This window comes from Silene latifolia, chromosome 2 (genome assembly GCF_048544455.1).
Source record: "Silene latifolia isolate original U9 population chromosome 2, ASM4854445v1, whole genome shotgun sequence".
NCBI classification, from domain to species: domain Eukaryota; kingdom Viridiplantae; phylum Streptophyta; class Magnoliopsida; order Caryophyllales; family Caryophyllaceae; genus Silene; species Silene latifolia.
Window position 1 is genome coordinate 45172323 of NC_133527.1, and position 19989 is coordinate 45192311.

The 19989-nt window shown below is 36.5% G+C and overlaps 1 protein-coding gene across 2 annotated transcripts; it reads right to left on the reverse strand.

Moving 5' to 3' along the window:
* Positions 1-6537: 6537 nt before the first annotated feature.
* On the reverse strand, positions 6538-9485 carry LOC141642676 (F-box/FBD/LRR-repeat protein At4g26340-like). 2 transcript variants are annotated; one of them, XM_074451542.1, is made up of 4 exons: positions 9299-9485; positions 8025-8977; positions 7216-7371; positions 6538-7135 (listed from the first exon to the last, which is right to left on the reverse strand). In XM_074451542.1, the coding sequence occupies exons 2-4, from the start codon at positions 8958-8960 to the stop codon at positions 6851-6853; spliced, it is 1377 nt and encodes a 458-aa protein (XP_074307643.1). In that variant the 5' UTR covers positions 8961-8977; positions 9299-9485; the 3' UTR covers positions 6538-6850. The 2 variants fall into 2 exon arrangements, with proteins under 2 accessions (XP_074307643.1, XP_074307642.1); XM_074451541.1 differs by having other exon boundaries at positions 9272-9484.
* Between the last annotated feature and the right edge of the window lie 10504 nt (positions 9486-19989).

Sequence of the window (19989 nt, forward strand, 5' to 3'; positions counted from 1 at the left end):
ACAACCCAACGACCCACCACCACCCACACCCACCAGATCCACCACCGAGCCCGACTCAATCCCAAAAACAAACATAAATCCCCAAAAATCTACCTCCGACAGCCACCACCCCCATTCACCCACCACGGCGACATCCCTTCGCCACCACACCTCTCACCCTCACGCTCACCAAAGACCACAACCACCACCAACAACAACAACAACAACGCCTTCGCCACCACATCTGCTCCTCCCACCACCGCCAATAGCCTCCTCCAATGTCGCCACCAACAACAACGAACACCAACAACGCCGGCTTTTCCAATTTAAAAAAAAAAAAATTAGCCTAGATCTACTAATAAACGGTGGTGACGCGCGAGGATGAGGGAGGAGGGACTAGATCTTGTTTATATTTTTCTTTTCTAAATAAAAAAAACGATTCCACAATGAGTCTTGGTGTTTCTAAATAAAAAAAGCGGCTGTTGGTGTTTCTAAATAAAAAAAAACGTGTCGACAATGAGTCTTGGTTTCAGTTATGCTTTTCGTCATTTTTTTTTTTCTTTTTTTTTGAATTTTTTTTAGATCTTGTTTATATTTTTTTAGATCTTGTTTATATTTTATGATATCTTTTTATTCTAGTCTTAGATCTTTTTATATCTTTTTTTTTTTTAAATCCCGTCTTGTTTAAATTCATTATGTTATCGTTTTTTTTAGATCTCGTTTTTATGTATAGTATTATTTTTTTCAGATTTTTTTTACAAATTTCGTTTTTTTAAATGTTACTTTTATTTTAATGTTAGATCTATAATATTTTGATTTTAATATTAAATCTACTAAATATGAAATATTTTCTTTATATTTTTTTTCTTATTTTGTGAGATATTTTTATTTTAGTTTTAGATGTACTAAATAGATCTAAGATTATTTGTTGATTTTAATCTTAGATATATTTAAAATATAGTCTTATTTTTAAGGTATTACACTTTTTTTTTCTAGAATAACGCTTTTTTCGGCTAAAATAACACTTTTTTGTGCTAGAATAACACTTTTTTCGATTAAAATTACACTTTTTTTGCTAAAATTACATTTTTTATTGTTGTTAGAATTACACCTTTTTCTGTTAAAATCACACTTTTCTCCATTAAAATTATAATTTTTTCTGTTAAAATTATACTTTTTTTTGCTAGAATAACACTTTTTTCGGCTAAAATTACACTTTTTGTTGTTAGAATTACACTTTTTGTTGTTAGAATTACACTTTTTGTTGTTAGAATTACACTTTTTTCTGTTAAAATTACACTTTCTTTTGCTATAATAACACTTTTTTCGGCTAAAATTACACTTTTTGTTGTTAGAATTACACTTTTTTCTGTTAAAATTATATTTTTTTTTGCTAGAATAACACTTTTTTCGACTAAAATTACACTTTTTGTTGTTAGAATTACATTTTTTGTTAGAATTGCAGTTTTTTCTGTTAGAATTACACTTACCTCTATTGGACTAATGTTACACTCTCAATGGACTTGGTTATATTCTCATTGGACTAATGTTATTCTCAATGGACTAAAATTACATTCTGAGTGGACTGGAATTATACTTTCCTGGACTAAAATTACACTTTTCTGGACTAAAATTACATTCTCCTTGACTAAAAATAACAATCTCATTGGACTGAAATTACACTTATCTGGACTAAAATAACACTTTTTGTCATTAAAATAACACTTGTAAAATGCTAAATTACAATGACTTGTGATAAAATGACAAAAATTCAAAATATTATTCGTTAAAATCACTCGGAAAAGATTGAAGTTAAACTTGTAAAACGCTAAATTCTCGAAAATATTCCTTAAAATTACACTTTTTGCTGTTAGAATTACACTCGTAAAATCCTAAAATGTCGAAAACTTGTCTTGAAAAAAAAAAAACGAAAAAAATCGAAACAGGAAAAATGTTAACAAAATTTTCATAAACTTTGAAGTATAAGACAAAATATGGTGTTAATTGTGTATGATAATGAATTAGTGAATGTATTATTAAAACTAGAGAGAGAAGTGAATTAATTAGTGTTAAGTGTGTTTTTTGCTTTCAATCTCAACCTTCCACCATGCATGATCCAAGGGTTGTAGGAGGGACTTATGGACTCAAAAAAAAAAGGGACTTAGAAGAACTTTGCTCTATATATATATATATATATATATATATATATATATATATATATATAAATAAAAAAAATTACATTAATAAAAATGTAATTCTTATATTTTCATAGAGAGTCTTATTCTCTTCTATGATATCCGTCCTCTCCTCCTTGGCTATTTGGAGGTTCCGTTCAGCATTTGTTATATCGTCATATAGCTGCAACTGCTGCTGCTTTGTCAAGCCATCTTTTTTGGCGTCCTTCAGTACGGATCGAGCATCCACAAGGTAGCTCCTGAAACTTTCCTCAATGTGGAGCAACCGGCGGATGAAACTGTTGTTGTTCTCGATCATAGTAAGAGTCTTAAGGATGATATCATTCATTTTGTTGATGGAGTTTGGAGTTTGTTTGAAAGATTAATTAGGGTTTATTTGGAGTTTGTTTTAGCAGTTAGGGTTTGGAGATGTATAGTGAGATAATGGAATGTTAGTTGAGATAATGCATGTATTTATACTAAGCAATGTGTGGTTTGAGTTGTTTTTTAATTAATATATATGTTAGGAAGTTGTGCCATAATCATCATCATATCTCTCTCTGCTGCTTCAAATCTTATTACTAACCCTTCTCATTTCATATTGTTCATTCATATGCACAGGGATGGCAGTAATAATGCATGCATCGGAATTATAACGGGCCGTAATTATGCATGCATCTAGTAATATTTAATTTAATTTTTTTTTTATTTTTTAAAAACAAACAACAACGGTTATTTATAAACAACCCGTTGTCTTTAGTTATAACAACGGTTTTGTATATTACAACCCGTTGTTATAACTTTCCCCCCAAAAATGAGTCACACTTTCCACAACGGGTTTTTATACTTAAAACCGTTGTTAATAGTTTTAACAACGGGTTCCTTAAGAAAACCAACCGTTGTTAAAACCTTTTACAACGGACGCATTAACAACGTCCGCTTTTTTATATAACAACGGTTTTTAACCGTTGTTATAGCCTGTATCTGTTGTAGTGCATATTAACTAATATGGTATGAAACCGACCCGTCTCTCCCTTGTGACGGATAGTGCATGTCACAAGGGAGACTAATTGAAGAGAGAGAGGGTATTGTATTGTAGTATTTTACGGAGTATTGTATTGGGAAAAGGGGAGAAGTTGTTAAGTTGGTTAAGCAGCAAAGCAGCAGGTGAAATCTACATAGTATAAAAGCCAAGTTTTTTTTTGGCTTCTGATTGGTTGTTGAGTTTCTATATACGGGCTCTCCCATGTTTCCTATACTATTTAATTACTCTCTCTCCTCAATCAAATTCAAACCCAATTCATATTCATCTCATATTCTTATTTTAATTACTTATGTTAAAACATAAGTTAAAATGTGATAATTACTTAAAATGTTGCAATTCACATACATTCAACGGGTCTAACATGTCAAATATCATTAATATAATTCTAATATAAAATACGATTATATATTATCTGATATTCAACTCTAATATTTATCAAATGGGTTTTTTGTCAAAAAGTACCTTATATTTAGGGGTCTTTGTAAAATAACTACCTTACTTTATTTTTTTTGTCAAATGCTACCTTATATATTTTTTATTTGTAAGGTAGTTATTTTACAAAGACCCCTAAATGTAAGGTAGTTTTTGACAAAAAACCCTTATCAAATATTTGAATCTCCAAATATGGACTATTTATATTGTCACGATATTGAACACTTAATCACGCTTAATTATATGTTACGCTTAAATTATATGTTCATATATCTAATAATAGCGTCTGCTATTACGACCCGTATATTTTTTGCACGGGTATAAAACTAGTAGAAATAGAGAAGATGGGTCGAGTACAGACTACAGAGAAGTTGCGTATGCTATTCAACCAATTTTATATTTATATATGGGTTTTTCTAACGTGTGCCCTAAGGGCACACATTAATAACCCATATATGGTTAGTTTAACAACATATTCTCATTAAATATGGTAAAAATGAGAATATACTTGAGTATCTTATATGAATACGTTGTTAAACTTACCATATATAGATTATTAATGTGTGCCCTTAGGGCACACGTTAGAAAAACCCTTTATATTTATATTCTATGATTACATCATACTCCATAGAGCAAGTACGTCCTACTTTCATAGTCCCATGTCTCGAGGAATTTCGTCTGTTTTTTTTTTCAATTATAAAATCTTGTACTCTCATTTTTTTTTAACTAATACTTCATCCAATTTACTACTCCCTCCACTTTCCTATTTTCACCCCATTTTCCCTTTTTGGCAAATTATCTATTTTCACCTCATTTCTCTTCTTTCCTTATTTGGACTACCTTTTTCATTATTTAATCATTCTTTTCACCCCACCTACATCTCTTTTATTACTTTTTTCATTATTTAATCATTCTTTTCACCTCACTAACAACTCTTTTATTACTTTTTCATTCTTTAATAACTTTTCTTAATATCCGTGTAAAAAGAAATGGGGTGAACAAAAAAAAGTGGAGGGAGTATTATCTTCCCTTTTTTTTTTTTTTTTTTTTTTTTTTTTTTTTTTTTTTTTGATGACGAGGAGGTTGGATCCTCCCGGATACGAGGACCCCCCCGCTAGGCGCTCAGTATCATGTGAGTTCTTTCCCGCGGGGATTATTCCCTCTCCGGGCGTCAGGTCCCCAGGAAAGTGTTCATCTAGGGAATCGAACCCAGGACCTCGCAATTCCTCCTTAGGAGGCTTTGAGGTTACCCTCTTTTCTTTTTCACACAAGTTTGATTATCTTTCCTCTTTCCTTTTTTTTTGGTAAGTTTCATTCATTTTTTATTAATTTCTCTCTCCTAAAAAATCAACAACTCTCATTACTTTATCTATTCTTTATTCATTATTCATTCTTTATTATTTTCTCTCCTCTATAAATTTCACAACTTACAATAATTTATTCTACTTTATTCTACTTTATTCCTTCTTTCTTCGCCTTTTCTTAATTTTTGTGCCCAAAAGAAAGGGGAAGATAAAAGAAAATTGGAGGTAGTAACAAATTCTGGTTTATGACGGGTTATATCATTCATAATCTTGTAACGGGTTAAATAAATTCTACTTGTACAAAAAGACAAGTCATTAGTGATTTCTTAGATACTCCTACTCCTATGCGGATAAGATACTTGACCTATAAAAGCGTATGACGGATATATCCGTAAAAAGGGAGACTTATTTTTTTTTTTTTTGGTTATAAGAAGTGGGGTTCAACCCAAAACAAAGAAACGAAAGCTAAAGCAACACAAAATAGAAGACGAAAAAACAATTAAAACTTGTCGACCGGGACAATCCACAAATAAGATTATACATTCAGTTGTATGTAGAACATTGTACAACCAAGGTATAAGAATTCGAGCTTATATGTATTTTTTGTTGAGCTAATTCAAAGTTCATATTATTAATGTGTAATTGGTAGTTCAGATACTTTCTAATAAAGCTCATATTATTTAACATAAAACTCGGATACTTTATTACAAAGTTCGGATTCTATACCGTATAATTGATACAACCGGTTGTATAATCCATGAATTGGGGACGATCCTCGGCCAAGCCACACCACCAATATCCTGCTGCATTAACCGAATTAATCGAGTCGGTAAAATATTTGGTTCCCAGATGACCGTTTGTTGAGCTTGCTCTACCCCCGCATTCGCCAACCAATCTGCACAATTGTTGGCTTCTCTGTATACATTGTTACCACAATGTATTTCTGTTTTTACAAATAATAATCCCCAAACTTTTCCGTATACTCCCCCAAACACCACCGTATTTGAACCGATGCTACTTTTTAATATTTTCCGACTCCTTAGTGAAAAAATCACGGAATTCCTATATTACCCCCACTTACTTACCTTCACTAACTTTACCCAAACATAACATACCCCATATTCAATCACTTTTTCCCCCAATTCCCCCAAATCAATTTATACATTCAAGCCCTAAATCCCTAAAATCCCCAAATCAATTCAGAATGGTGTGTCTTAAGAAGAAACTGAGAGACAATCTGCTCAAATCTTCCATAGTCCAATGAGGAAATGACAGAGAAATTCATAATGGTGTGTGAGAAAAAAAAGGGTATTTCGGCCTTGCATTCAAACCTAAGAACGAAAGATCAAGGATTGCAAACCCAATTATAGATGGGGACAAGCTTGAAACACAAATCAAGTTGTTTTATTTAGTATATTTGAATATTGTGATGAGCAAATAACAAGCAAACAGCAGTCGAGACCACATCCTTGGCATGAATCAACAGGACGGGGTTTGACCAGATTCAGCAACACAATTTATGCCCATTAATCAATTGCTAAAGACCAAAAACATGAACATAATAAGAAATTGATGATTAGAATGGGTCAATGGCAGACCCATAGAACCATAGAACCAATAATTTCACATTTCTATCTAGGCAACATACACAACATGCAAAACACAAGGGCACTTCTGTTCGTTCGACACAACATGAAGACATCTAACATCGCAATATGTGTAAGTAAAGTCTCTCAGATGTAATCGCCAATTACCATACAGACATACAGGGAACAATTGAACAAGCAATATGTGTAAGTAAAGTCTCCCAGATGTAATCGCCAATTACCATACAGACATACAGGGAACAATTGAACAAATCAGGAATTATCTTGTTGACATAATTCAGTGGCTTGCTAGCTGCAATATAATCCTTCTTAAAGAAAGAGTACACTGGCATTTGGTGAGGACCAATGAAAACTTGACACACGTTCAACGAATTCAAGCTCCTCTGCTGTTGTTAATCGATAATAATTGCTGCAAGGAATTATTACCAACTTGTCCAAGCAAGCCGCACTTCTGAGCACAAATTGAACTAGTTGAAGCCAACGATCCCAAGGTTTCGCACAGACATGGAAAGTGACACTCTTAAGTTTAGGCATCACGCAAGGAGATGAAAACTCTTCAGGGACCAAAACAGTACCGGCTTCATCCTTCCAATACTATGAAGTGAAAAGACCAAGAGTTAGTCAGCAGGGAAATGCATAAGCTAATATAACTAAAGTGTACTGAATACACCAACCTTTGAGTAAATAAGGAGTTCTTCCAAGTCTTTTAAACTTCTCATTAACTGATAAATGCCTAAGAAATAGTCTTCAGAAAACGCATCCAATTCCAAAACCACACACTTCCATCTATTTTGTGAAAGACACAAACATGGGATTGCGTCGAGGAATTGCTGAAATTGACATATAATGTCAGTAACGTCTCAATCACTGCTCAAATCACAGAGGAATAAGCCAAAAGTTCATACTCCCTCCATCCCGATCATTCGTTTATGTTTGGTTTTGCCACAAATACCACGAAAAGGGGACGGGACCATTTGCGGTGGTTTTTAGTGGATGACAAGCGGACCATAATGGATGTGTTTGAACAAATAACACATGAAAAACTTTCCTAATATAGAAAGGTAAACACATGAATGAGACACCCAAAATGTAACAGGTAAACAAATGACCGGGACGGAGGTAGTAGAGGAATAAGCCAAAAGTTAAGCAGTCAATAAATGATCAGTACTAAAAGAGTTGGCATATTAACATAATTTACTACGTGAGCACATGATTTAACATTAGGCAAGCTAACGGGTATGCTAACATTTGTTCTCATGCGTAGGTTGTGAGAGAAAAAATAAGGGTATTGGCAGTAGGAGAGTTGTTGCCCCCCTCCTTAAAGATGAACAAGTAATTCACCCCCTAGCATTTCAATTCGATTTCCACCACCCTAAACCTGAATCCTGGCTCCGCCATTGCCCCCTAACAGGCCTCGATAATGAACGTTGTCATAAATTAAAGGAAAGCATAATGTTCTTTTCAAGAAAGTATGAGAAATTACCACTGCAGCATCACGTGACAGTCGGAAAACTTCAACATCTTTAAACTTCCCCAAAAACATTTTAAGCATTGTATTATATTCATCATCATCATCGTCAGAAAAATATCTATCACTGAAAAAATCTTCAATGTGCAAATCACGAACAGAAGAAACATCAATGATGACTGGTAAGGAGCATACATTCAGAACCAAACTTTTAAGGTTGGGGATATCAAGCAACAAGAGTTTATTCTCCACGTAATATTCATACTCATACTCATGAACAAGAGATAATTTATCAATGTTTGGAGCAGTGAAACTCAGCTTCTTTATCTCACAAGGATTCACAATTCGGAGTTCTTGTAAGGAAGGGCATCCAGATATAAATTGTTGGAATGCTTCCTCACATATATCGACAGAGTCAAGCGATAACTTCTTTAGAGAGCCCAAGGTGACTTGCTGGGGATCAATTCTGAAACCACGGAGTTCAAGTGTAACAAGAGATTGACTTGTGAAATTAGGAAGGAACGAAACATCACATATAAAAGTATAAAATTTAATTTCCTTGGCTTCTCTACCCAACGCAAACCTCAACCAAATTTTTACATCATCAACATCCTTGCTTTCGAAAATCTCGCGGGGACAAAGAGAAAGATGAAATGTATCAATTGAGAGTCTTTTGTGAAGCATCAATACATTGCGGATGAAAATTTTGAACTGCCGAAAGCAATCGTTATTCCCTTGATAATTATTAAGGAATTCTTCAAAGTCAAACTTAAGAGTAGGAACCAAAGTCCAAAGGTTTCCAAAACGACGAAGCAAGACGGTTCTAACAGCATCAAAAGTGGGCAAACAACAAAGGATGTGGACAATAACTCGATCTGGCATTTCACTGAGTCTATCACGACCCACATCAACCTCGGAACAACGGTTACGTTTCCGGGAACTTAATTTCATGCTTCTTAAGGGAATACCTAATTTAATAATAATTTCAAAATAAAACTTCATTCAGATTTCAGAAAACAACAAATCTCAAACTAACCTAGGATAATAAATTCATATTGTCTAGCTAATTAATTAATAAAACCTTGATTAACAACCCATCTCAAACTAATTAAGCGTCAATGTTTACCATTACTCCTCCTATCAACTCATCTCTTGTAAAATAAATAAATAAATAAAATTGCTGTATTAAATGCCGAATCGTAAATAATGTGAGCAGGACATTGTTAAAAGGAAACAAAAAGAAAAAGGGGTTGAGTACTTACTTGAGTGTGAATGAAACAACAATTTACCTGACGAAGATGAAGAACAGGTGGGCTTCGGGCTTCCTTCCCGAGTTTGTAAAGTGTGTACAAAAGATACATTTATCAAATGGATGAATTTTTAAGATTTCCGAAATCTAGGCAAATCCTCAGTCCGTATTACTCCCACACGACTTGAACCTGAGAGTCTGAGACCCATGAATTTCTCATCCATGTTTTTACCACTAGACTCCACTCTTACGGGCTAAGAAATTATTTTAACTTTTGAATAATTGTGTGTGACAAATTTATATTTTTGGCGAAAACAAACGCTTTGAAAAACTAGGGGTAACATACATTAAAGTAGACCTGGCAAAATTACTCGACTCGAAGCCCACCCGATACCCAAACTTGACCTGACCCAATATAACCCGATCTGAATGTTTATGGTTACAAACTGATTATTAGTGTTGGGGATAAAATATCACTTTTTTATCCATGATGACGTGGCACATTCTCATTGGCGCAAGAAAAAGCAATAGGATTGATGAGTTGGAACAGTGGGGACCGTTGGATTAAAAGGTGAACAAACACACCTGTGTTTGTTATTTCACTTATAAGAGAATAGAAAAGTCAACTAACCATATCTTATTATCAAGCAACAAATCCCTATTTTACAAGAGCAGGCGCATGAATCTAGCAATAGAGGCATAAAGGAGTTATAGAGTTCAAGTGTTCAACCTTAGCAACAACAACTATATAAAGAAGGGCAAGTCATAATGAGAGGATATATCATTCGGCACTCCAACACTCTCCTGCTGAACATTCCGTCTTCATTTAACAATACCTCGCTAACAAATTAATCCTTGTATTTCCTTACTTGCGTAACACCGTCTTGATTATAGTGCCAAATTGGTGTGATTCCGACGCCCCCCCTGCAGTTGTTCCCACATCGGGTTTTCCGCGTCACCAAAACTTCGCGTGTCTCTCTTTTATTTCGTCGTTCATCCGTTCATTAAATTCATTAGACTCATACCGTCATTGGCCGTAGATTAATCACTATCACTCACCAATTAAAATTAATAGTCGGTAAATTTTTACCAAAACAATTAGCGACAAATAACTTAATAATAGTTGACCTGAAAAAATCTCAAACCTGACTCGATTGACTCGTTTGCCATGTTTACTTGAAAGAGTTAAAATTAGACCTGTTAAAATTGACTCGATTCGAATAATCAGACCCAACACTTAAACTTAAAACCCGAGTTTGACCAGGATCCGAATTGACAATATAAACTCACCTGAATGTTTATTATTGCAAATTGATTACTATCATAAACAACTTGATAATAGTTGACCCACAAATGACCTGAACCCGAAATAATCCGGTCTAACACAAACTCTTATAAACCCGAAATGGACCCTGCTCAAACCAAACCCAGTTAACCCGTTTGCAAGATTTACTCTAAATTTACCCAAATGCCTGACTACAATATTTATTTTCTAAACTAATTATTATCACTAACAACTTTATAATATCCCCCTTATATAAAAATGGCTAAGGATGTTTTTTTGTGAGGATAGTTTGGATGAATAGTTGAATATGATGAATAGTAGAAGGGTTTTTCTCACCTATGTTCACTAGGCATAGGATAAGAAACCCAAAAAGGAAAGTAATAAATGATATTTTTATGGGAAATTGTAATATCAATTACTTTTACTTTTATTTACAAGAAAATACATTTATTTCTTTCTATTTTTGGTTTTTTATCCTATGTTTAGTGTGCATATGTTAGAAAAACTCATAGTAGAAAAAAGGGTACAAATGGAGCAAACAAACAGGAAAGGCTAATCAACTAGAAATTTAAAAAGCTAATATAGAACAAAGGAAGATGATTAAGTGGGGAAGACAAAGCATATAAACCAGGAGAAGAGGCCCTATGGAGTCGATTAAAACGGTCGAAGTTTCCCAACACAAACACGGTGCCGCCGCCAAAGAAAACGGTCCCAAAATTTGGTAGACGGAGACTTTCGCCGGCGACCAGGAGGATTCTGTGATGGGCGCCGGCAAGAGGGGGAGATTTTAAGAGGGGGAGATTTTGATAGGTGGAGGGTAGGCGGTGGGAATTTATTAGGTTTTTCCTTTTAAGAAATTATGTTTTCATTTTAGGCATTAGCAATAGATGATCGGTCCGTTTCGTGTTCACAATTAAATAGATGTGGTCGTTGGGTCACGTCCGAATCAAAACACAATTTATAGCTTCACAAACAACTCTACAATTAGTAAAGAGGCAAGTAAAGGTCGGATCCCAAGGGACGGGAATTGAGATAAGATTTCTATTGAAACTAGTGGTGTCTTAGGGGTGTCACAATTTGGGTTGATGTAGAAGGTCACTAACTAAAATAACAATGAAAATAAACAAGCAAGATGAATTAAAAGGGTTGTAAACAATTGATAAAAAGCACTAGGGTGTCATGGGGTCATAGGGGAATCATGGGAATTGATCATACAAACATGTTCTCAAATTATAAGCAAGCAATTATTGTTGTGATGGATTGAGTTGGGTTATATCTTACAATCCTAGGAAAGTTTGGGTCCCGGAGCCGAATCGATTAGATTGTACAACACCTACAAGTCGACTTAATCTTCCCTACTCAACAACATGCATGGTCTAATGAGACTCGAGTTGGTTTATGTCTTACAAGTCTCATTGAAAAGATAGGTGATGGGTAAAAAATGCAAGGATTCATAGGCTCGCATTTCATCAAACATAACATGTGCATGAGTTGAGATCAAAACAAGCAAGCAAATAAAACATGATCAAAGCATATTAATTTAAGCATGAATCATTCCCCATATTGGTTTCCCCTAATCACCCATTAACCCTAGCTAAGAGACTACTCACTCATTATCATGTTGATCATGCTAGCAAGGTTGTCAATCATACCAACAAAATGAAACATGATGAATAAATGAAAGTAATTAACAATAATTAAAAAGGGATTAAGAGGATTATACCTACTAATGATTCCAATAATAAAGCAAAGATAAAAGAAGTACTTGATGCTTGATTGAGAGGTTGTCAATCTCACAATAATAACCCAAATAATCTTCAATTACCCAAAATAAAGGATGAACAAAAGAGAGATTAAGGAAATAAAACTTGTATTAAAACTTGATTAATTGTTGATTACAAAACTAAAGAGAGATTTGATTGATATTAACTACTCTAAGAATTGATAAGAAGAACATGCTCTTCTAATTAGACTAATGGGGTATTTATAGTGGAAATTAGGGGGATGCATTAGAGTTAACTAAGGGCTAAACTAGTAATTATACTTTTTAGATTGAGCAGGGAGGAGCCGGTATTTTTCGAAGGAAGGGCTTCTTTCTTTGTAGCTTGGAGAAGACGAAATTAATTGTGACATCTTTGGAATCCGTGCGTTTTGGAGTCGGGACGGGCGGATTCTGGCGGTGGAACACGGGCGTCTTTGGAGGAATCCGGGCGGATTCTGGTGGCTGCAAACCCGAGCGTCTTTGGAGGAAAACGCACGGATTGTGCTTGTGGAGGACGGGCGGATTGTGGAGAAACCGCTCGGATTGTACCTCAGCAATCTTTCTTCTTCTTTTCTTCCCTTTTCTTCATAAAATCCTTGGGGATTTCTTCGAGGACTCAAGGATCCTTTCTCAACATTGCTCATCTACTATAATATGTACAAAGGCCTTCTAATCTTGTCTCTCCTTGATGCTTGGTCATTGGATTCGATCAATTTAGTCTTGTTTTGCCATGAAAATGCAAGATTCTTACTCCTTTCCTACCAAGGGATCAAAATCTCAAGGAATATGGAAAACAAAGAACTAAAGATAATAAATAACCCAAATATGCACTAAAAAGCATGGGAACAAGGCTAATTCGGGGGCTAAATATGCGCTAATTATGGTCACATCAAATATCCCCAAACCGAACCTTTGCTCGTCCCGAGTAAAGAGGTGACAAAGACTAGGACCATTATTTAAACTAACCTAATAACATAGCCGATATGAGACAATAGCGGGTCTCACTTCGCCCCTTCAACTCACAACAACACAACCATGAGGTAGGATGCCTTCTTGCAAGGCAAGGTGAGTCTTGCCAAAATGACGACACATCCAAACATTAAGCACACAAAATCAAATAATGGATGCATCTACAAAAGGAATAGCCACTTCCTCATCAAGCGGCGGAGGCACTAAAGAGGAACAAATTTAAGAACATGTAATCTTTCACAAATACTAGTTCAACAAACTACTAAGGCTAAGAGGATGGCACTAAATCACCTCCAAATGGTGTTAAACAAGACTACTTTCGTCCTCAATTTCCAAATGCTTTCGTCAAGGGCGATCGGATGGTGGTGGAATGAAGATCCCTATGATGCTAGTAGCATATGACATGACAAGTCTCGAATTCTCTACAAAAGTAAAGGTCATGGATCGTCCCAAGCTCGACAAAGTGGCTTGACAAAAGGCTTTTTGGGAATGAAATGCTCAAATCGTTATACACAACGGGTGGATATGACTAGTATTCAAAAATTGACCTCATTTAACTTTCACATTTCAAAACTTTAAGATGGGGTTTGTCCCTTCCGGGCTAGTATCGTTTGCTTTCGCCAATCGCTTATTAGGCAACCGGTTAACCTCTAGACAATAGCTTTTCGGGATGATAGTCACTCTGTCTCTGGGCGGTCGAATTCACAACCGTGTAGGGGCCCAATTCAATGGATCCCTCTCCAAAGCACATCGAAGTGGTACGCCTCCATCAAAACAATTAAATTTCTCAACATTCAACAATTCATAACATTTGAGGTTTCCTTAGCATTAAATTACTTCCACATGACAAAATTTTCGAAATGAGCACTTCAAACTTATTGATAGAAAGTATTTTTGGGTTGCCTTACCACAAGGTCAATCAAGGTCACCTAGACAAGTTAACCAAGTCCACATCACATCACGGGGTTGGATAGGTGACTTACATGCAAACCCTTGACTAGGCTTTGGGTCATGGGTCAAAAGATACTAGTATGACACTATCTAGGGTGTTTTACAACCATTCTAGTAGGCAAAGTCTTAAGTTGAAAAAGTATTTGTAATGGCTTAGTTGCTCTTGTCAAAGTTCCCAATTAGACATTTTTCAAAAAAATTTATCTAAATGCAACTACATGCTATGATGCAACTAATATAAACATCCTAATGCAAGTGATTCTATCAACTAATATGACATATAAACTAAATGCAAGTCCTAAGTTCACATTGTTATACCGCATCAATCAAAATAAAGCCACATAGTCATTAACATAAAGAGGAAAAAGGAGATTGGAAAGATCATACCATGCGGTCTTCAATATCCTCATGTCTCGGATGTGGCATAGTCGATCAATGTGAACAAGGATAGAACACAATATATACAAGACTATACTACAAAGGAAATAAACATGTTTTTGGGTTTTCAATTTTCAAATTTTTATGATTTTCGAAATTTTTCAAATTTTTTGGGTTTTTAAATAAGAGTTAAGTTAGAATTCCCCATCCCCACACTAATATGGGCATTGTCCTCAATGGCCAAAATGATGGGAAATTATGCAAAGATGATGCATGATTTCTACACTAAATGCAATCTACACTACATGATGCATGGTTTTTTTGTTTATGACGGAGAGGATAATTTAGATTACCTCCCGTTGTGTATGCATTAGCTTCCCCAAACCGAGTTAGACACTATTGCTAATGTCCTAAGGATGGGTATAGTTCATGCACACACTATGCAATGCATGAAACTAATTTATCATTTTGGATTTTGAAAGTGGGAATAATAAAATGAGAACACCTCAATGGTACCGAGGTGTGAGTCCTCTATGGTGCTAGGACTACTCCAACAATGATCAAGAAAATAATTAAAACAAAGAGAGAAATTGACAAACCTTGAAAGGGTAGGAGCCTCCAAAGCTTGCTAATCTTCCATCATATCATCACTACCATCACTTTCCTCATTAGAAGTGGTCTCATTGCCACTTCCCTCTTCATTTGCTTCTTCACTTTCTTCTTCACCTTGCTCATCATCCTCTTCTCCTTCTTCACTTGCTTCCTCATCAATGTTATCATCAACTTCTTCACTACCGACAACCTCATTGTCACCCGGGACGACCCTAGATGCACTTGGAAATAGGACTTCTCTATCCGCCCAACTAGGCAAAGGACATGATGGATCAAGTAGTCCTTGCCTAGCTAAGTGTAGGAGGGGTGGATATTGAGCCAAGTAAGCATTTTTCCGATCCTCAAAGGCTTGCTTGTGCATTTCTTGCATGAGAAGAGTCAAATAATCATTTCTTTCTTCAATGCCATCGGGCTTGAACTCTTGGTACTCGAAAGGGTAGGGTGGTGTGACAATGGAAGAGGAGGGTATTTCAAGTTCACCCTTTTGTTGTCGGATAATATACTCGGCCTCTTTTGAAAGGGGAAGTATATAATTGGTCCGGTGGACGCTTAGACGACAAATCTTTGAAGGCAAAGTAAACGATCTAGCCTCACTAGTGAGCCATCCATACTTGGTGTCAAGAGGGTTATGGGCAACCCACTTGTACTTGTGTATCATAGTATGCATATCAACAAGATGACCACCCTCTTTCGCCTCATACTTGTTATCTTTGTTGAAGTTAGGATCAAAGTATTTAGCTAGGATGGTGACTAGGCCGCCATTCACAATAACGGTAGTGCCTTTCTTCCCACAATCAATGTTGAGCCATCTATCTACCAAAAGCCTTAGAGAGTTGAAAGGCTTGGTGTGTACTCTTCCAATGTTCAAAGCCGATTCAAGAAGAACAAAATCAAGTTTGGTGAATTGGTTGGTATCTTTTCTTGCAATGATGGTGTTTCCTACGACCTTGTGCCATACTCTTATGCCTGGATGATGGACTAAAAGAGTACGACTCGCATGAAAGTCCTCAAATTTCCTTCCGGAAATTGCCTCCCAATGAGGGTCGGGGTCATACTTTCCAACATTCTTAAAATAACTCGGTTCATCACTAAGACTCAAAGCTTCACCCATTTCCCTAAAGGAGATGCATCTACTAACATTAGCTAGACGAAACTCGAGGTTCTCCCTAGTCTCAACTTTGTTGACTTTCAAAGAATTCAAAAATTCCAAGGTAAGGGAGGGGTACGTCAATTCTTTTGATTCAAACAATTTCTCCAACCCCATGGCTTTAAAGAAGGCTCTAGTTTGCTCAAGGACACCCAACTTATCTAAGGTATCTTCACAAATAAACTTGGTGGATTGAAATGATTTCCTAGCAAACTTGGCAAAAGTGTCTCTATGGGTTTTGGAAATAAAAGTTACCTCCGGATAGTGCAAACATTGATCAATTTCCGGAGTAGTAGATGTTGTTGCTCCCATAGAAGGTTGTTGTTGTTGTTGCACTTCCAAGTTTGGGTTTGCTACCACCATAGCCAATGCTTTCTTTGCTTGAAGAGCCTTTTGCCTTGATGAAAGTGTCTTTGCCTTTGGTGCCTTTGCCTTTGTTGCCTTTGTTGCTCCCTTAGTACTTGCCATTGATGAATTAATCAAGAAAATAATGAAAAATCTTCAATTTGTAGTGTACCCAAATCGATTTAAAGGTGAAAGGCTTTGCCTTTATGAATTCAAAAATCGACTCAAAGGTTGAAGATTTTGTGCTTGGTTTTGATTTGATTTGAAAAGGGAGTGATTGATTTGTTGTTAAAAGGATGTTTTGATTTGATTTTGGTGTATGTAGTTGAGGAATTTTTTTTTTGTGATGGAGAGGATGAGGGTTTTGATGTTTTTGAGTAGTGTTATGAATGAAGAAATGAAGAAATGAAGGTGGGAGGGGTTTTATAAAGCCCGAAAAATTCGAACTACAGGGGCAATCCGTGTGGTTTCTGCTCGGGACGGGCGGATTCTGCCTTTTCTGGGTTGGGAAAAACTCGCCTAAAGACGGGCGTCTTTCAGTGAAGACGCTCGGATTCGCAGACACGGGACGGGCGTCTTCTGCAGAAGACGGGCGGATTCCTTCACAGCAATTTTTCTTGTTTTCCTCAGCCAAGAAGACGGGCGTCTTCCCTTCAGGACGGGCAGATTTTGACAGACGGGCGGATTTGAATTCAGGACGCCCGGATTCGCTTACAGTCAAAAATATTTCAAAAGTTCAGCTCAGAGGGACGTGCGTCTTCTACCCAACACGTCCGGATTGTCTGAAGACGGGCGGATTCTCCTGAATCCGCTCGGATTCGACCCCTTTGTACCCGGATTCAGTTCCATCCGTGTACAATGCATATCCCTTGTCATTCTTCCATTCTTCAAAATATCTCGTGTTCTTCATTGTGGGTGCACTACTAAGGCATGGATAGCCTAGGCAATTGTCATCCCCACACTAAGCCAAAGCACTACACATCAATTGAAATCATTAGTCCCTCCCTCACTTCTCTCAAACATGACAATTATCTTGATCAAAGTATAAAAATCCAAAGATGACAAAAATGCAATACAAGAACTGAAATGCGAGTTAGGGAGTTAGAAATATTTACAAATGGTGGTTTAGGGAGGACTCCACCAAACTCTCATTCTTGATGAGATGTCAAGGGGGCATGTTCAAGGTGTTGTTGATGTTGCTCAACACCTTGAAGAAATAATCAAAAGCTTGTTCATTATCGTTATAAAGCTCTTCAATAGACCTTGACCCTTGTTGTCGGTCTTGATTAATGGCATTACCAATGTAGGGATAAAAAATCCCTTCAAATTCGTCGTCCCAAAGACCACAAACTTCATTAAGTTGATCATTGAAAATCTCTTGATTTGATGGAGACAACTCTCCCAATTTATTTTCTTGGCCAATGAGGCCATCCTCTTCTTCTTTGCTTGATTTTGATGAGCTTTGCAAGCTCTCCTTGTCACAATTCACTTGCTCTTTGAATGGAGCATCTTCAATTTTCTTCTTCCATTGTAGTTCCGACTTCTTCCTATCATCCTTCCGGCTATAATGATCGATCATGAAACACGGTTCATGCAAACGAGGAGCTCTCATAGTCTTGTCAAGATTAAAAGTTATGCTTTCATCTCCCACTTCTAGAGTGAGCTCACCATGTTTCACATCAATCACCGAACCCGCGGTGTGTAAGAAAGGTCTTCCTAGAATGATTGGAATGTTGGAATCTTCCTCCATATCAACAATGACAAAGTCCACCGGGATGAAAAACTTCCCAATTAAACGGAACATCTTCCCATATCCCTAATGGTGTCTTCGTCGATCTATCGGCCATTTGGAGTGTGATATTGGTGCATTTAAGCTCTCCCATCCCCAACCTTTTACTCACCGAGTACGGCATAACACTCACACTAGCCCCTAGATCACATAAGGCTTTGTTGATCGTGGTGTCGCCAATGGTACACGGTATTGAGAAGCTTCCCGGATCCTTTAGTTTTGGAGGTGAACTCTCTTGAAGTATTGCACTACTCGCCTTAGTGAAGGCGATAGTCTCAAGCTTCCGGATCGACTTCTTCTTTGTGAGGATGTCTTTCATGTATTTCGCATAAACCGGCACGTGATTGATTAATTCCGTGAAAGGAATCGAGACTTCCAAATTCTTCACAATTTCCATAAACTTTCCAAGTTGGTCATCAAATTTGGGCTTGGCTTGACGACTTGGAAAAGGAAGTCTAATCACAATGGGCTCCTTCTCCTTGACCTTGTCTTCATTTTTCTTTGAAATCTCTTCTTTTGATGTTTCTCCATCTTTGGAGTTTTGCACAATTTCTTCCTTATCACTAGCTTCCACAACTTCATCCTCAACTTGCTTCTTCGGTGCTTCATACCTTATACCACTTCTCAAGTGAATGGCACTAACCGTTTCATGTCTTGGGGGATTACTTTGAGGTGGTAATTGCCCCTTTTGTCTTTGTGAGCTTGAAGATGCTAGTTGAGTCAATTGGGTTTCCAACATCTTGGTGTGAGCTAGGATGTTGTTGATGGTGGTTTCTTTTGCTTGACTATCTTTTTGCATTTGAGTGAAAAATTCTTGTTGATTCTTTTGCATTTGGAGGACCGCTTTTTGAACATCAAAACCTTGGTCATTTTGGTGATTGTATGGATTTTGATTTTGGTAACCTTGGTTTTGATTGTAAAAGGGTCTTTGATTTTGGTTTCTCATGGGAGGTGGGGTGTATGTTGTTTGAGGGTTTTGAACATTTTGGCTTTTGTATAAGAGATTTGGGTGGAATTTGGTGTTTTCATTGTAATAGTTGGAATAAGGGGTACCACTCTTGTATGCTTGGAAAGCATTCACTTGTTCAATTGTTCCCCTACATTCACTTTGGTCATGTCCCAAAGTTCCACAATTCTCACATATCCCACTTGGGATTGATGAAGATGCCGTCATGGCATTAACATGATGCTTTGGTGATTTTGAGACTTCTTCAAGTCTAGCCATAGCTTTTTCAAACTTCAAATTGATTGTGTCAATGTGAGCACTAAGTTGAGCACCCAATTGAGTAACGGAGTCCACTTCATGCTTTCCTCCTCTAGTAGCCTTGCGAGGTCTAATATATTGTGAGTTATGGACCGCCATTTCCTCAATTTTGTTCCATGTTTGATTGTCATCAACTTCGGTGAACATTCCATTTGATCCCATATTGAGAATGTTCCTTGAATCTTCATATAAACCGTTCCAAAATTGTTGTACCAAGAACCATTCGCTA

Bases quoted from the DNA above. Each gene is read 5' to 3' on its own strand.
- LOC141642676 (XM_074451542.1), bottom strand. From the start codon at position 8,960: ATGAAATTAAGTTCCCGGAAACGTAACCGTTGTTCCGAGGTTGATGTG. The intron at 7,372-8,024 runs GTAATTTCTCAT...TGTCAATTTCAG, and splicing joins TGTCACGTGATGCTGCAGTG to CAATTCCTCGACGCAATCCC. The intron at 7,136-7,215 runs GTTGGTGTATTC...TTCACTTCATAG, and splicing joins AACTCCTTATTTACTCAAAG to TATTGGAAGGATGAAGCCGG.